Source organism: Xiphias gladius, chromosome 9, assembly GCF_016859285.1.
Source record: "Xiphias gladius isolate SHS-SW01 ecotype Sanya breed wild chromosome 9, ASM1685928v1, whole genome shotgun sequence".
NCBI classification, from domain to species: Eukaryota; Metazoa; Chordata; class Actinopteri; order Istiophoriformes; family Xiphiidae; genus Xiphias; species Xiphias gladius.
In genome coordinates, this window is record NC_053408.1 from 11,691,668 (window position 1) to 11,704,904 (window position 13,237).

The following is a 13,237-nucleotide window of genomic DNA, read 5'->3' on the forward strand; positions in this document are numbered from 1 at the left end:
AGCTGATATATTTCTTTTTGTGTTGTTGGCTGCAATGGATGTGTAGGAGGAATGGGAGCAAAGGGAAGAACTCCCTACTGTAGATCCTGTTTACAGTTGATAGACATTGCCTTGAATATCAGTAAGGAGGGGTCTGTTTGGGCTTTTGCTTAGGAACATGCACATGAGCTGTGCAAGTAGGGATTTACTAGATAGCTGCTGATGATGCTTTTCCCTCTATAATGACTCTCTAATTGTTCCCACCTGCTCAAAGGTTTCCTCTCATTTGAGATGGATGAGATACAGACGAGCTAGAATTACAAAATAAAAGTCCTCTGAAAGAAGTAGTTAAGCTCTGAATGAAGTACAGAACCACTGTAGAGTTTGAAAATTCTTCCTCTGTTGAAATGAGATAACCACAAGCAAACTAAAAATGCTTTCACCAACCTATTGATGTAAGCTACCAGTGCCCTCTTTTTGGTCCGAATATAAAAAACTGAGAGAAAAGTGTAAACCATATAATTGTAACTTCAAACCAAGAGACAGCTATCATGGTTGAATGCTGAAGCTAATGCAGAAATGCTTATAAGCTGCAGTTAACTCCACTGGCCACTCAATGCTCTGACTTTATAAAAGTAACAAGAAAAACCCAATTCCTCTCTTGAAATAAAATTACTATTTGTTTTTACAAGAAGTAGATGCTCAGATGCTAAATTTACCTCTTCTGATAAACGTCTTTACTGGTGACTTAACATACACGATATCAAGAGGAACTTGGACACCAATGAAGAGCTTCTATTTATGGATTTTTGTCAGGGCACTTTTTGCCTCAACTTTATCGGATTAGATATTGTCTTTTATCCTCCTATACATAAAGAGTATGAATTGGAGATACTGTGCAGTAATTACATTCAGTATATTTTTATTTTAAAATAATTGCATGCATATAACTTGCAAATCTATTAGTGTGGAATAAATATGTCCTCAAGAAAAAACTGAGTTAAAGAGAGGTATGTTTGGGTGTTTCCTTGCTTTATTGACATGTGTCACACTAACCACGGTAGTTGTACACAGACAGTACATGAATATTTTTCAACATGAATATTTTTTTCCAGTATAGCAGGATCTTCAGCTGTTTGTTTATGACACACGAAAGTGACAATTGCTGAGAATGTGTGCACACTGAAGAAAAATGCTTTGGCCCTCTTCTTTTGGCAACTGGACAAGTTAACAGACAGCTAGGTTGGTATAAGTCCCAGGTACCATCTGTTTTTTAAAAATAATTTGTTGTTTATAGATAACATCCTGGATGACAAGCCAGAGGGGAAGATCTCAGCAGACAAAGAAGAGCAACCTGTTGATGAAATACCAAAGAGGATGAAGAAGGCTGACAGCACCACACAGAGCAAAGGAAAGGTAGGGAACTGCAGTATTAAATTGACCTAATTTTTGAGGTTGTGTTTACATAGAACCACTTAACTTGTAGAATTTTAATATATTCCCAGGAAGGAGCTGATTTTATAGCTTATCGGTGCCAGTGGTTATTTTTTGCTGTTTGGAATCAAGCCAGTGCTTATTAATTTATTTTGGTTTGATTTACTCAACTATTTTTCTGGCAGATTCCATCAAAGACTTACAAATATGCTGAAGTCAACATTGATGGGTAAAAATAAGAAAAGAAATGTTAAGTTTGAATTTGTTGATGATGTAAATGTATGAAATTTGGAAAGGAATCTGGCATTGAGGTTAAGTATGTAGCCCTGTGTCTTTGTTCCCACTCTCCTCTGCGTGTTTATCTACAAAGTTTAGCCACTGCTCCAGTGAAAATCACTTTCTCTTAAAGTCAAATGTTGACAGTGTTTTTCATGTCTTGCGTCTACCTGCACCTGTAGGTGTTTGACATGGAGTTGGGCGAGGAGTTTTACCTTCCTCAGAACAAGAAGGAGAGTCGACAGATTGCCCAGGAGTTGTCCGACCTCGTCATCTACTGCCAGGCTGTGAAGTTCCCTGGTAGAGAATATTTTATCATTCTGTCTCTTTGTTAAACACAGTCCTTTCTCTTCTTTCACGGCTTATTTCAACAAATAGCCAGTTCTGTCTTCCCTCTCTCCTACATGGATTCTTTTCCCATTGCAAAGTGATATATTCTAAGTCTAAATCTTTCTTCTTTTACTTCTGACAGGCTATCATTTCCATTATCTCCCCTTTTCCATCGTGTCCCACTCTAATCCTCTCCCATGTTATATTTAAGAGGTCAAACCTTTCCCCATGTTTTTGAATTTTTTTCATTGCACGACATTTAATATCCCTGTGTTACACTCCATTCCTCTCCCACACAGGACACCCACTAAGATGATGAATCCCTTTTTCCCCATGGGAAAGATATGGTTACTTTTTTGTGGTGTCAGTCCCAGAACAGCCCAGCAGCGGTACATCCCAGGTTCAAATGTGTCTTAGGGCCTTTGTCAAAAGTGACCCGCTACTCACTCCCAGTTTCGACTGTCTTGCTTTAAGCTGACATGTCAAAAAAAGAAAAAAGAAAAAAGGTTAAAATTAGAATATGGGTTTAATTTTAAATACATGAAAAATGCTTTCTGTTCAGCAGTTCAGGAAGTTTGACTGTGCTTTGTTTTGCCCTCATAAAACGCCTCTTATTTCCTCTTTATTGGGATCTATCCTAATTCCTTGCTCCCATTTATCTCAAATATTTCTTTTTGTCAGTTAAATATCCACCTCCTATCTCCTCTGTCCTCTCTCAAGTGTCCTCTTCTCTGCTTGTGTCCTCTTTTCTTTATGTGACATCTGCCCTTATAAACCCGCCCGTGTTTCCACTGGTATTTTATTTGTTTACTGTTTCCAGGGACCTGAGAGCTGAGAAAGAGACGACAGGGCAACTGGCCCAATTCAGACAGACAACAGACTGGTTGCTGCAGTGTGTTGTCTGGAGTGACTTCAGATGAACATGCTACTTCTAAAAAGTTGTGTCCAAACATTTAAATCATCTTAAAAATACTCTCCATTCAAAATATTCATGGGACATTTCTCATGTCAGATATTCTTTGGGAACGGAGAAAGAGACTTTACACCAAATAAAAAGGAGCTTAAGATGAATAACATTTGAATGTTTTACATGCAACAATTTTGCATCAATAGATCATTAATTTAATGACATTAGTTTTTATTACCGTTTATAAACAAGAGCTTTGAAAAGAAGATTGGAAACGTTTCAAAACTGCATCAACTTGGACAATTAGCTCCTACTGTATGCTTTTTTTATCTTTAAAACAAACATACTTAAGTGATGCCTGCAAGACAGAGGAGCAAGAACTCATTGTGATGAAGTGACAGCTTTTAGAGAAAATGATTTCTGCATTTTGAGAAACAGTTGAAATTAAGAAAAGAGAGAGATACTGATCGTCATCATCGTCATTGTTGTGGGGTCTCCAGTCTGTCTGCAATTCATTATTGACCGCTGTCTCTTCTGTGTGTGTGGGAAACCAGGCCTGTCCACACTGTCTCCGGCCGGCTCGGGCAGAGGGAAGGACCGGGGAAAGAGCAGGAAGTCCATATTTGGCACAACTCCCACTCGCTGCAGCACAACAGGGGAGGTCACGACCCAGAGCCGCACCCCTGGGAAAGGTACGCGGGACAGAGGGATGCTGATACTTAGTATGAGTGTGTGTGAGAGTAGAAGGGAGATTTAGTAATACATGAATATTTGTTCCATTTTTATTTGTGGTTCAGAGATATTTTTAAAAAATGTGAATGTTACTGAGGAAGGGTGGGTGGACATGTATTTAAATAAACAGCAAAAGAATGCAGGACTCCCACGAAAACACTGAAATCCGTCTCAGTAGATTCAAAAGTGTAGATTAAAATGGGTGCAACAAAATGTGGAAAAATCTGATTGGACAAGCAGCTTAAACACTGTTATGGCTGTGTGTGAACCAAAGAATGCAAGCCTATTAATGATTCTTAGAGGTGGAATTCTTGTTGCTGTGCGAAAAATTTCATGTCGTTATGAACTGAATATTGACCTAGTAGTTCTTATTTTGTCCATATCCATGTTCCTATCCATGCTCGTTTTTTCCTACTCTAAATTTATCTGGAGTTATTAAGGAAATAAGAGGAAAGTGCAGAAAAAACTAGTATGTTAGTATGAAACTAGTATGAAAACTTGCGGGTGACAGCGATTTTCAAGACTTAGTAAGCAACAATAAAAATTAAAGCTTGGGGAAAAACATCCATAGATTTTTATTAAGAGTCCGACTCTCAAAAACTGTCATCAGATTTGGATTAAAATATTTCTGAATCCTGTTTGGTGCTCAGAGCTGTTTTATATTGGGCAGAAATTTTTGTAGCGGATTGAGAAAATAGGTTTTCAGGGCCTTTAAATGTTGCTCTCTGTCCTGCTTCCAGGTGGCGCTGAGCGGCTGAGCTGGGAGGAGCAGCAGACGTCTCCCGTCCTCAACCCCCCTACCTCTCTCAGCGCCATCATCCGCACGCCCAAGTGCTACCACATCTCCTCTGTCAATGAGAACGCCGCCAAGCGCTTGTGCCGTCGCTACTCTCAGAAGCTGATCCAGCACACTGTGTGCCAGCTGCTCAGGACGTACCCGGCAGCCACCAGGATCGACTCAACAAACCCGAACCCCCTGCTTTTCTGGTTGCATGGAATTCAGCTGGTAGCACTCAACTATCAGACTGATGGTGAGGACGGTGTGGAGAGATGCATTTCACTCTTTGTATGCGGGTGAACGTCAGTTGTAACTTCAACAGCACTTTCTAGGAATTTGGCAATTTATGTCACTCACATTACTCTTTTTTTTTTTTTTTCCATTTTGATAAAATATCAAATAATCCCAAATAGTAATCAGGGGAAGACAGAGGAGAAATGATGAGTGAAGAATGTACTCAGCTCTACTCCAAGGCCTCTTCTGCATGATAATATTATCTTTTTACAACTTTGCAGAGACTCCAAATTGGCTGAAAGGCTTTTTTCTCAGTGAGCCAATGCAGCCCATTTTCCGCAGAAAAAAACAGGACATTTTAAATTAAATTTGGTGGCATTGTATGAGTCTGTCATATTTTTGAAAAGTGACAGTTAAAATGATTTTTTATGCTTTTTTTAAGGAATTATTTATCCCAAAGTGCTTCACTGCATTGCTTTTTCCTCTCCTTTTCGATTTTCTGTTTCTTCTTATTGTCTCTTTTTTTCTGCCTGTCTTTCTCTTTTATCTCTTTTTGTTTCTTCTTGTCTTACTTCCCCTCCCTTGTACCTCTCCATCCCTAGAAGATCTGTGTTGTCAGTTATTTCTCTAAAAATCTCTCCTCCTCTCTGTCATTCTCTTTTGATCCTCGTTTCATTCCCTTCCTTTTTTTCTCTTGTTTAGGTCAATCATCCCTTGATGTTTTTCTGCTTCTCAAATATCATTTTTTTCCAATTTGAATCAGTTTACAAAACATCATCACCCAGTTGTGTGCAAGAAGACACATACATGCACACAGACGTGCAAGTTTAGTTAATAGGACACGCAGGTCTAGTTGATCTACATTAGTGTGAACAACTAAAAACAGATCAAACAGGGAAAATCACTCCAGTTAAAATTAATCTTTGATAATTTTTGTCTTTAACTGCCTTCTTTGCTAATGCTGATAAGTTGGAGCTGTTTGCTTAGGTGCTAAATTGATTTCCAAGTTGAAATTTTCTCTTCTTCCCAGACCTGCCCATGCAGTTGAACACAGCGTTGTTTGAGGCCAACGGTGGCTGTGGCTACGTACTGAAGCCAGCGGTGCTGTGGGACCGTAGCTGTTCACTCTATCAGCAGTTCTGTCCGATGGAGAGAGATTTCGAGAAAATGAGCCCTGCTGTCTATTCCTTCACTGTGAGTTAAAATGATACATGGAGCAGAATGGAGTATCAATCCAAATAAACATCATCCTGGAGAGTTTTCTCTCTGCACTTTAATCTTCACGCCATTTGATCCACACTTTAAGCTTCCTGCCTATTTGAATATTTTCAAACTTACCTCTTTTATACTATCGGTTTGAATTTCAGGAGTGCTGCATATTAATTTTCTTAGAAGAAGAATCTTGAATCATAATATAGCTGCTTGCATTTGCAAAGTGTTGTATTAACAAATGATTTTGTAAGGGGTAAATGCTGCTTTTATAAAACATTTACTGTCTTAATTTGTTCTAAGTCCATGTGTACAATTTTTTGTGAAGCCTTAAAGCTTTGAAATATTTCAGTCTTTCCGTTGCGTATTGTCTCATATCTTTTGTATCTTTCTCCTGCATACCTGCAACAACTGCACAAACATCATGACTTGTATTAGGTCCATTAAGGTGTGTTTGGACAGTTTTATTGTAAAGTGATCTGTTTGTGTTTTCATTCTTCACCCAGTTGATTAGAGCAGGACCTCACAAACCTCTGCACCCCCCAAACTCCATTTATTTTCCGTCTATGCTTTTCATCATTTTTTATCCCTCATGGCACATTGTTTGCAAAAATGAACAATGAAAGCCTGAACATTGCTGCACTAAACCTGGCTTTGGAAGTCTGTAAGCTATGTGTGTGAACTGTAGATTTTATTTTGGCATCCTCACTAAAAAGACGAGAAGTTACGGTCTCAGAAGCAGACATTTAACTGTTTAAGAAGTAAAATTGGGGAAAAAAATACTTAGAAGTTTCATGTCATGATAACATTTTAAAAATATTTGTTCATACGAAGTGGTTATTTGTGTTTTTAGATGTGTGATGAAGCTCCGTAATAACCTAAGTAAATAACATCTTGAATTGATATTAGTAAAGACACAACAAAGTTATTTTGCAGATCCTTCAACTGCTGCAGACATTCTTAGCAAGTTGCACTGTTTACCCACTTACATTTGTGATCATCTGTGAGGTTCAGATTATCATGCTCTCAGAGGCATCATGATCATTGATCTGGCAAAACTAGCAGAATAAACAGAGGGATAATCTAACGCTCATAAAACCTGTGTGTGGGTGTGTGTGTGTGTGTGTGTTTGTGTTTAAGAGAGAGACAGGGAGAAGGTGAAATAGAATCTTTGTTGGCAGGTCAGAGTCACTTCACTGACTGTTGTTGGGCTTCAGGCCTGCTTGATTTTTCATCAACAAACTAAAAATAAGCTTGATTTAGAGGCCAGGGGAGATGTAAAAAGAATCTTAACTGCAAGTGTTGTTCATACATGGCATTATTATTGTTACTCGTTCATCATATCATGCTTTCTCTCTTCTTTTTTCTTTCAGATTGTTTCTGGTCAGAACGTTTGTCCCGGTAACAGTGCTGGCAGCCCCTGCATCGAGGTGGACGTTCTGGGCATGGCCATCGACAGCTGCCACTTCCGTACCAAACCCATCCACCGCAATACCCTCAACCCCATGTGGAACGAGCACTTTCAGTTCACCGTGCACTTTGAAGAGATGTGCTTCCTGCGCTTTGCCGTGGTGGAGAACAACAGTTCCCAGACTACTGCTCAGAGGACTCTGCCCCTGAAAGCCCTCAAATCAGGTAGAAGTCTCAGATGCTGTAGAACAGATAAAAAAGATGGGTCTAAGCTGTAGATGGGAACTTTATAGACCAGGGTCTACGACAGCAACAGGTATGTGGGGGGAAAAAAAGCGAAACTTTTGGCAGACTTAATGATGATATGCAGGACATGAGTATGCCAATGTCCTCAAGTTAATTCCATTCAGACTGATAGCAAAAACATGTTTTTCTTCAGTTATTTTAAAGAGGGTTAAAGAAACCACCTTATAGTAGAAAGGATACCCACAGCAGCAAGGATGTCTCAGTGAAAAATCGTGTCTGGTTCAGTAATCATGCGTCTGTTGCAAAAACACAAGAAGAACAAAATCGAACTAATAACTCAACTTATGTCAAGGCACTAAAAAGGTTTGAATCATGTCTCCTCCACTTTCAAGATAATAGTATTAGGTTTTATTGGACCGTGTAGTCAAAATATCTTTGTTGCTGTGTGTGTTTCAGGTTACAGACATGTCCAGTTGAGAACACAGCATAATGAGCCACTCGAAGTGTCCAGCTTATTTATCTACAGCCGCAGAACAGAGGAAGGTCCCACAGGGGGCGCTACTCCCTCATCCTTGGTAAGACTTATTCATGTCAGGTCTTGAGACTGCAGGGGTTCAGACTAGGTTTGATCTGTTAACTGCACTTTTAAAACTTCCAAACCTGCTAACGTCACACACTTATTAATATTTTAAACATTGTAGGCTGCAATCCAAGAATGTTCCAAAAAAATCCTGCTGGCACTATAAACAGCATCATTACTGTGAATCCAGCTCACTTTGGTTTTGCTTTGTAATACTCTCCGAGGAGAAGGGCAGTCTAATAAGGCAGAAATGTCATGACGGTACGTTCCGTAGTAACCTGCTGCCTTGCACCTCTCCTGCTCTCTACACAGCTGTTCAGTTCAGAGGAGAATCGTGTGTCCCAGCAGCACCGGGTGACGGTGCATGGAGCTCCCGGTCCTGAGCCCTTCACAGTGTTCTGTGTTACTGAGCAGACCACTGCCAAACAGCTGCTCGACACGGTCAGTAACTTAGAAATACAGATTTATAATGCTTGAATAATGTGATTGCAGCCTGGGAAGTAGAAACTCCCTGACACACACTTATGTCCATTTGTCGAGATTTCGTATTTGTAATATTATGTCTCGTGTCATACATACAGTACCTGAAGTTTTTCCGCTCACCTTCCCACAGGTTATAGCATCTGCGGGAAGCCCATTCGATTATTTCCTTTGTGAGGAGAGGGTTCCTCTGTTGAAGGAGCGCAGTGAGGTGAAGCGCTGTGCTCAGCATCGACCTCTAGCACCTGAAGAGGAGGTGGTCAGACTGGTCTCCAGCTGGAACACTGAGGAGGGATATGTGGGGAGGATTTGCCTCAAAACAAGAGAGGAGGTATGCACAGAGAGTCTTTCTGTCAAATTCATTGAACCCGATCTCTAAGTATTAGTGTATATGCAGCATCAAGGGCCCGTGTCTTTGGAAAAGACAAAGAATATTCATGAGTTTTAACTGAGTTTAATGTTTCAACTTATCTGTTAAATGATTTGTAACAGTTTAATCTAAAAGTCTTTATGTTAATATAACTTATTATCCCAGTTACTGTCATTATATTTAACATTAAACTCAATTAAAACCAATGACTGTATATTTTGTGTGGTCTATTATGTAGACTATGACTCCCCCTTGTGGTCATCCTATACAATTAATGATTCTTTACATTTGTTGCTGTGCTACAATTTTCACTGTCACCCTCTTTATTTATTGTTGCAGAACTTAAATGAGAAGAACACAGTGCTGGACGGAGAGGAGGAGGTGACTGTGGGAAGTAGAGAGGGAGCAGGCGGAGGAGGCGGAGGAGGCGGAGGCGGGGGAGGAGGAGGAGGAGGAGGAGACGACGATATGTTCTTTGTCCAGGTCCATGAAGTTTCACCAGAACAGCCTCACACTGTGATCAAGGCCCCACGCTACAGCACTGCTCAGGACATCATACAGCAGGTGAGGACGTTCGAGGTAGCATTTATTTTACCTGAAGCACTACCCTCCAGTTCTTATTGAGTACAACAGAAACTGCGTGCTATTTTATTGTAGATTCATGTTCGCGCTCTTTCCCTCTCTTGGTCAGACTCTGTCAAAGGCCAAGTATTCCTACAGTATTCTCTCAAACCCCAATCCATGTGACTACGCCCTGATGGAGGAAGTGACCAAGGACGTGGGCTCTAAGAAGTCCTCCGCTGCAAAGCCTTTGCAGCGGGTGCTGCTGGATCACGAGTGCGTCTTCCAAGCGCAGAGTCGCTGGCGGGGCGCGGGAAAGTTCATTCTTAAACTCAAAGAGCAGGTAGCTCTAAACATGGTCACTGGGTTTCAATTCTAGAGACTTTTTAGTTTTTATTTTCCATGGTTTATTTTACATTTGTCTGCCTTATATTTCTCTTGCACCACTAACACCTTGACTACTACATACGTGTATTGAATTCTTGCACTTTATATATGCAAACAATATGAGCTGCAACGTACATCAAAAACTAGACAATTTTAAATTTGTATGTGCTTGCAAAAGCTAATGACCGTTTCTCATTGTATCGTAACACCTACAATGGATTGCATGTGCTTTTAACCTGTCGCTGCTTCCCTTGTTTGTAACATTTTGTTGCGTGATCTACAGTGCAGTGTTATGTTTTGTCTGCTTGACTTTATCTAGTGTTTCTATATGTTGTGTGTGTGTGTGTGTCAGTATTTATTGTATCTGTTCATCATTTACACCCACTGACATGTTTGTAAATATTTGTAAATATGTTGTTCAATGACCTGCCTCGTTGAATAAAGGTTAAGAATTTTTTTTAATTTGTTTTTTTTTTTTTTTATAATAATAGAACGGGTGGGGGAAAGGATGTTACAAAATAGGTCATATGACAAAAAAAAACCCCAAAAAGCATTGAAGCTAATTAATTCTTGATTATTAAAAAGGAAAGCAAGACCCGTATCTTTCTAATTTATTAAGAATTGTTACAAAGAAAACTCCTCAAAACCTCCAGGCACATTTCTGTATGCTCTTTCTGAATTTCGGTGACATGAATCCATATCTGCTTCCAGGTGGTGCGGGAGGACAAAAAGAAAGTCATTTCCTTTGCCAGCGAGCTCAAGAAGCTGACCAGTCGCAGTCGCAGCATGACGACTGGCAGCGGAATGGAAGGTCCTGCGCAGAGTAAGGATGATAGAGCTGCATGCTGTGTGGCTCTGACAGAGCTCCAGGAGTGAGGCTCACACTCTGCCTGCTTTCTGTGCATGGAAAGGCAACAGAGGTACCGTATGTTGTCTCTAACATCTAACATTTCAAAAGGAAAAACTTGATATGAAGAAAATTCAATGTGCCACCTTGAATTTCGGAACCTTTCTAATCATTGAAACACATGAACCTATAATAGATAAATAAGAACGTTGTGTTTTGAATTTCTCAATGATAAGACTACTAATTGTGCCAGCAAGTTATGTGTAGAACTGAATTGGATTTTGGTGCATTTGAGATGTAACGTAAGTACAATGGAGAAATACTTGAATTGAGAAGTTGACAAAACAATCACGTCACAAGGTCCGTTTTGGAGCTGCTCTGGAGCTCTTCCATCACATCACATCGTCTGCCGGTTGTCATAAAACTGTAGATTTTTCCGAGCACTTCAACGTTGTCTCGTCCATGTTGACAAAATAACCTCACCGTTTATGTGTGACATAATCGAAAGCTCCGCAATAGTCACTAAATGGACCCTAAATGATGAGATTGTTTTGTTAACGAAGGTTTCTAAAGTCTGGAATGAATTTTTAATCTCAACTAGGTTTGAGTAGGATTGAGGTGCCGTTGATGTAGGTGTTTTTGGATTGCTGGTAAATCATGAAATGCTCACAATTTTTATCATAACAACTTAAACAATTACATTCAAATTCAGATTTTTCCGATTCATGGTCTGAATCAGGTTCATGTACTATAAGATATGGTCTTTAGGTGTTATCTACCCTTACAGTATTTAAGTTAAGAATTAGTTGTTGAATACAGTATATTTTTCTCCAAAGGAGGGGCAAGGCCAGAAATAGTGCCAGACAGAGTAGAGGCTCATATACCCAAACAGACGGCTTCATTAGAGGTGGATGGGAAGCACTGGAAACCAAAAAAACCTTTTTTTTCCACCAAAGGTTGTTTAGTGTCAGATGTTTCAAATACATCCTTAGCTGTACTTCTCTCCCGCAGTAGTAAGAAAAAACAGCCCCCTGTTAACACACCATGTAAAAAAGGACTTTGAAGTAAATTAACCCTTAATACAGATACGCTACAAAGGAGAGTCACCTTCATCTAAATGGCTGTTAGCACCATTTGTCAACTATAAATAAATCGGCAATGAGTTTCGATAATTCAGTAATTGAATATGTCAAGGGGAACGTTCAGGACACGAGGGATATGACAGTCCAATGAAACGCAGTATGACCTGCGTATATTTGCAATTTACTTCAGAGTCTGTTATGAATTGTTTACAATTCAATTAATTGTCCACTTCCATATATCCTAATATATAATATGCAGCAACATTTAAACCCTTTCATAACAGATAGTGTCACTTTGCAGTGTGGCCCCGATTCATCTTGCTGTCTCGTGTTTTCGGTGCATCAGCCCTGTGCCCCTGTCTTACGTTAAACTCACTGTCTTTTGGATATCAAAAGAAAATATGAAAATAAATAATATTTCCACTGCAGGGTATCTGTCTGCGGCTGCAGGTCTGAAGGCGTGGGTGGCAGAGGGCAGGGTGGGGGCAGGAAGGTTCCTACAGGCCGCCGCTGCCTCCTCCTCCTCGTCCTCCTCCTCATCCTCCTCCTCCCTTAGGGGGCAAGTCCAACCTGTCCATCTGCCAACCTCCTCTCTGGCCCCCCTAGCCTGGAAGCTTCACCTCCTCAGGAACTGGAAGATCCACAAATGAAATCCAGAGAGAGAGAGAGAGAATTGCGCTGACTACTTCTAAACTTGGAGGATTCCCCCTTTGCGAGAGAGGCAAGGTGTTTCAGTGAGGACCTGTCACATTGTGGAATTGTGGGATACGCTTCTCTCTAAGTCCGGAAGGAGTCTGATCCTGCCTTGTGTTAGTTGAGCACGTGGAGGACAGGATTCAATCCAAGCCCCCTTAATGGGTTAGGTGACAGATGTTCTTGGCTGAATGATGGACAGGAGTTCCTAAGTGGAAATCCCACCCGGCGTCACTTTAGAGCAGTGATGGTCATGGGGGCAGCACCAGCTTGTCTTGGTTTATTGGTTGTAGTGTGGCTCCCCAGAGAGTCCGGATTACCAGGGGCAGCTGCTGTTCTTGAATACATCAGGTACGTGATCAGGGATACAAAAAAGCAGAAAAGTATTCCTTCACTTACCAATGAATGGGAGGAATTTGTCCAAAAAAAAAAAAAAAAAAAAAAAAAGAGCACTTCCCTTAATCACGTTAAAAGGATGAAGAGGTATGGGTTTGCTTTCAGATGTGCCAGTTTTTTTTTTTTATCTCCAAAAAAATACAACAGAGGATAAGTAGGAGGGCTGCAAAACGGCCTCTGGATTGAACAAGTTTAGTGAACCACAATTCTTCAAAGAGTTGATTCAGGGTAAATTCAAATATGGCTCCACACGAGATTAAATGGCCTGTGTACTAGCACAGGCTTCAGTTTGCCAATGGAGGAATA

The 13,237-nt window shown here is 40.3% G+C and overlaps 1 protein-coding gene across 5 annotated transcripts in view; it reads left to right on the plus strand.

The window, feature by feature from the left end:
* The window catches only part of plce1 (phospholipase C, epsilon 1), an 86,983-nt gene that overhangs the window by 70,706 nt on the left and 3,040 nt on the right, over positions 1-13,237 (plus strand). For 4 of the 5 annotated variants that reach the window (XM_040134978.1, XM_040134976.1, XM_040134979.1 and 1 more), the window contains 13 exons: positions 1,277-1,395; positions 1,872-1,989; positions 3,481-3,618; positions 4,399-4,689; positions 5,701-5,864; positions 7,253-7,514; positions 7,992-8,110; positions 8,428-8,556; positions 8,729-8,926; positions 9,305-9,529; positions 9,657-9,869; positions 10,625-10,833; positions 12,272-12,982. In XM_040134978.1, coding sequence (XP_039990912.1) covers positions 1,277-1,395; positions 1,872-1,989; positions 3,481-3,618; positions 4,399-4,689; positions 5,701-5,864; positions 7,253-7,514; positions 7,992-8,110; positions 8,428-8,556; positions 8,729-8,926; positions 9,305-9,529; positions 9,657-9,869; positions 10,625-10,789 — 2,141 coding nt within the window. In that variant the 3' untranslated portion in view covers positions 10,790-10,833; positions 12,272-12,982. Of the gene's footprint in view, positions 1-1,276; positions 1,396-1,871; positions 1,990-3,480; positions 3,619-4,398; positions 4,690-5,700; positions 5,865-7,252; positions 7,515-7,991; positions 8,111-8,427; positions 8,557-8,728; positions 8,927-9,304; positions 9,530-9,656; positions 9,870-10,624; positions 10,834-12,271; positions 12,983-13,237 lie in introns of those variants that run through there. The other variant, XR_005708104.1, reaches the window with a different exon arrangement.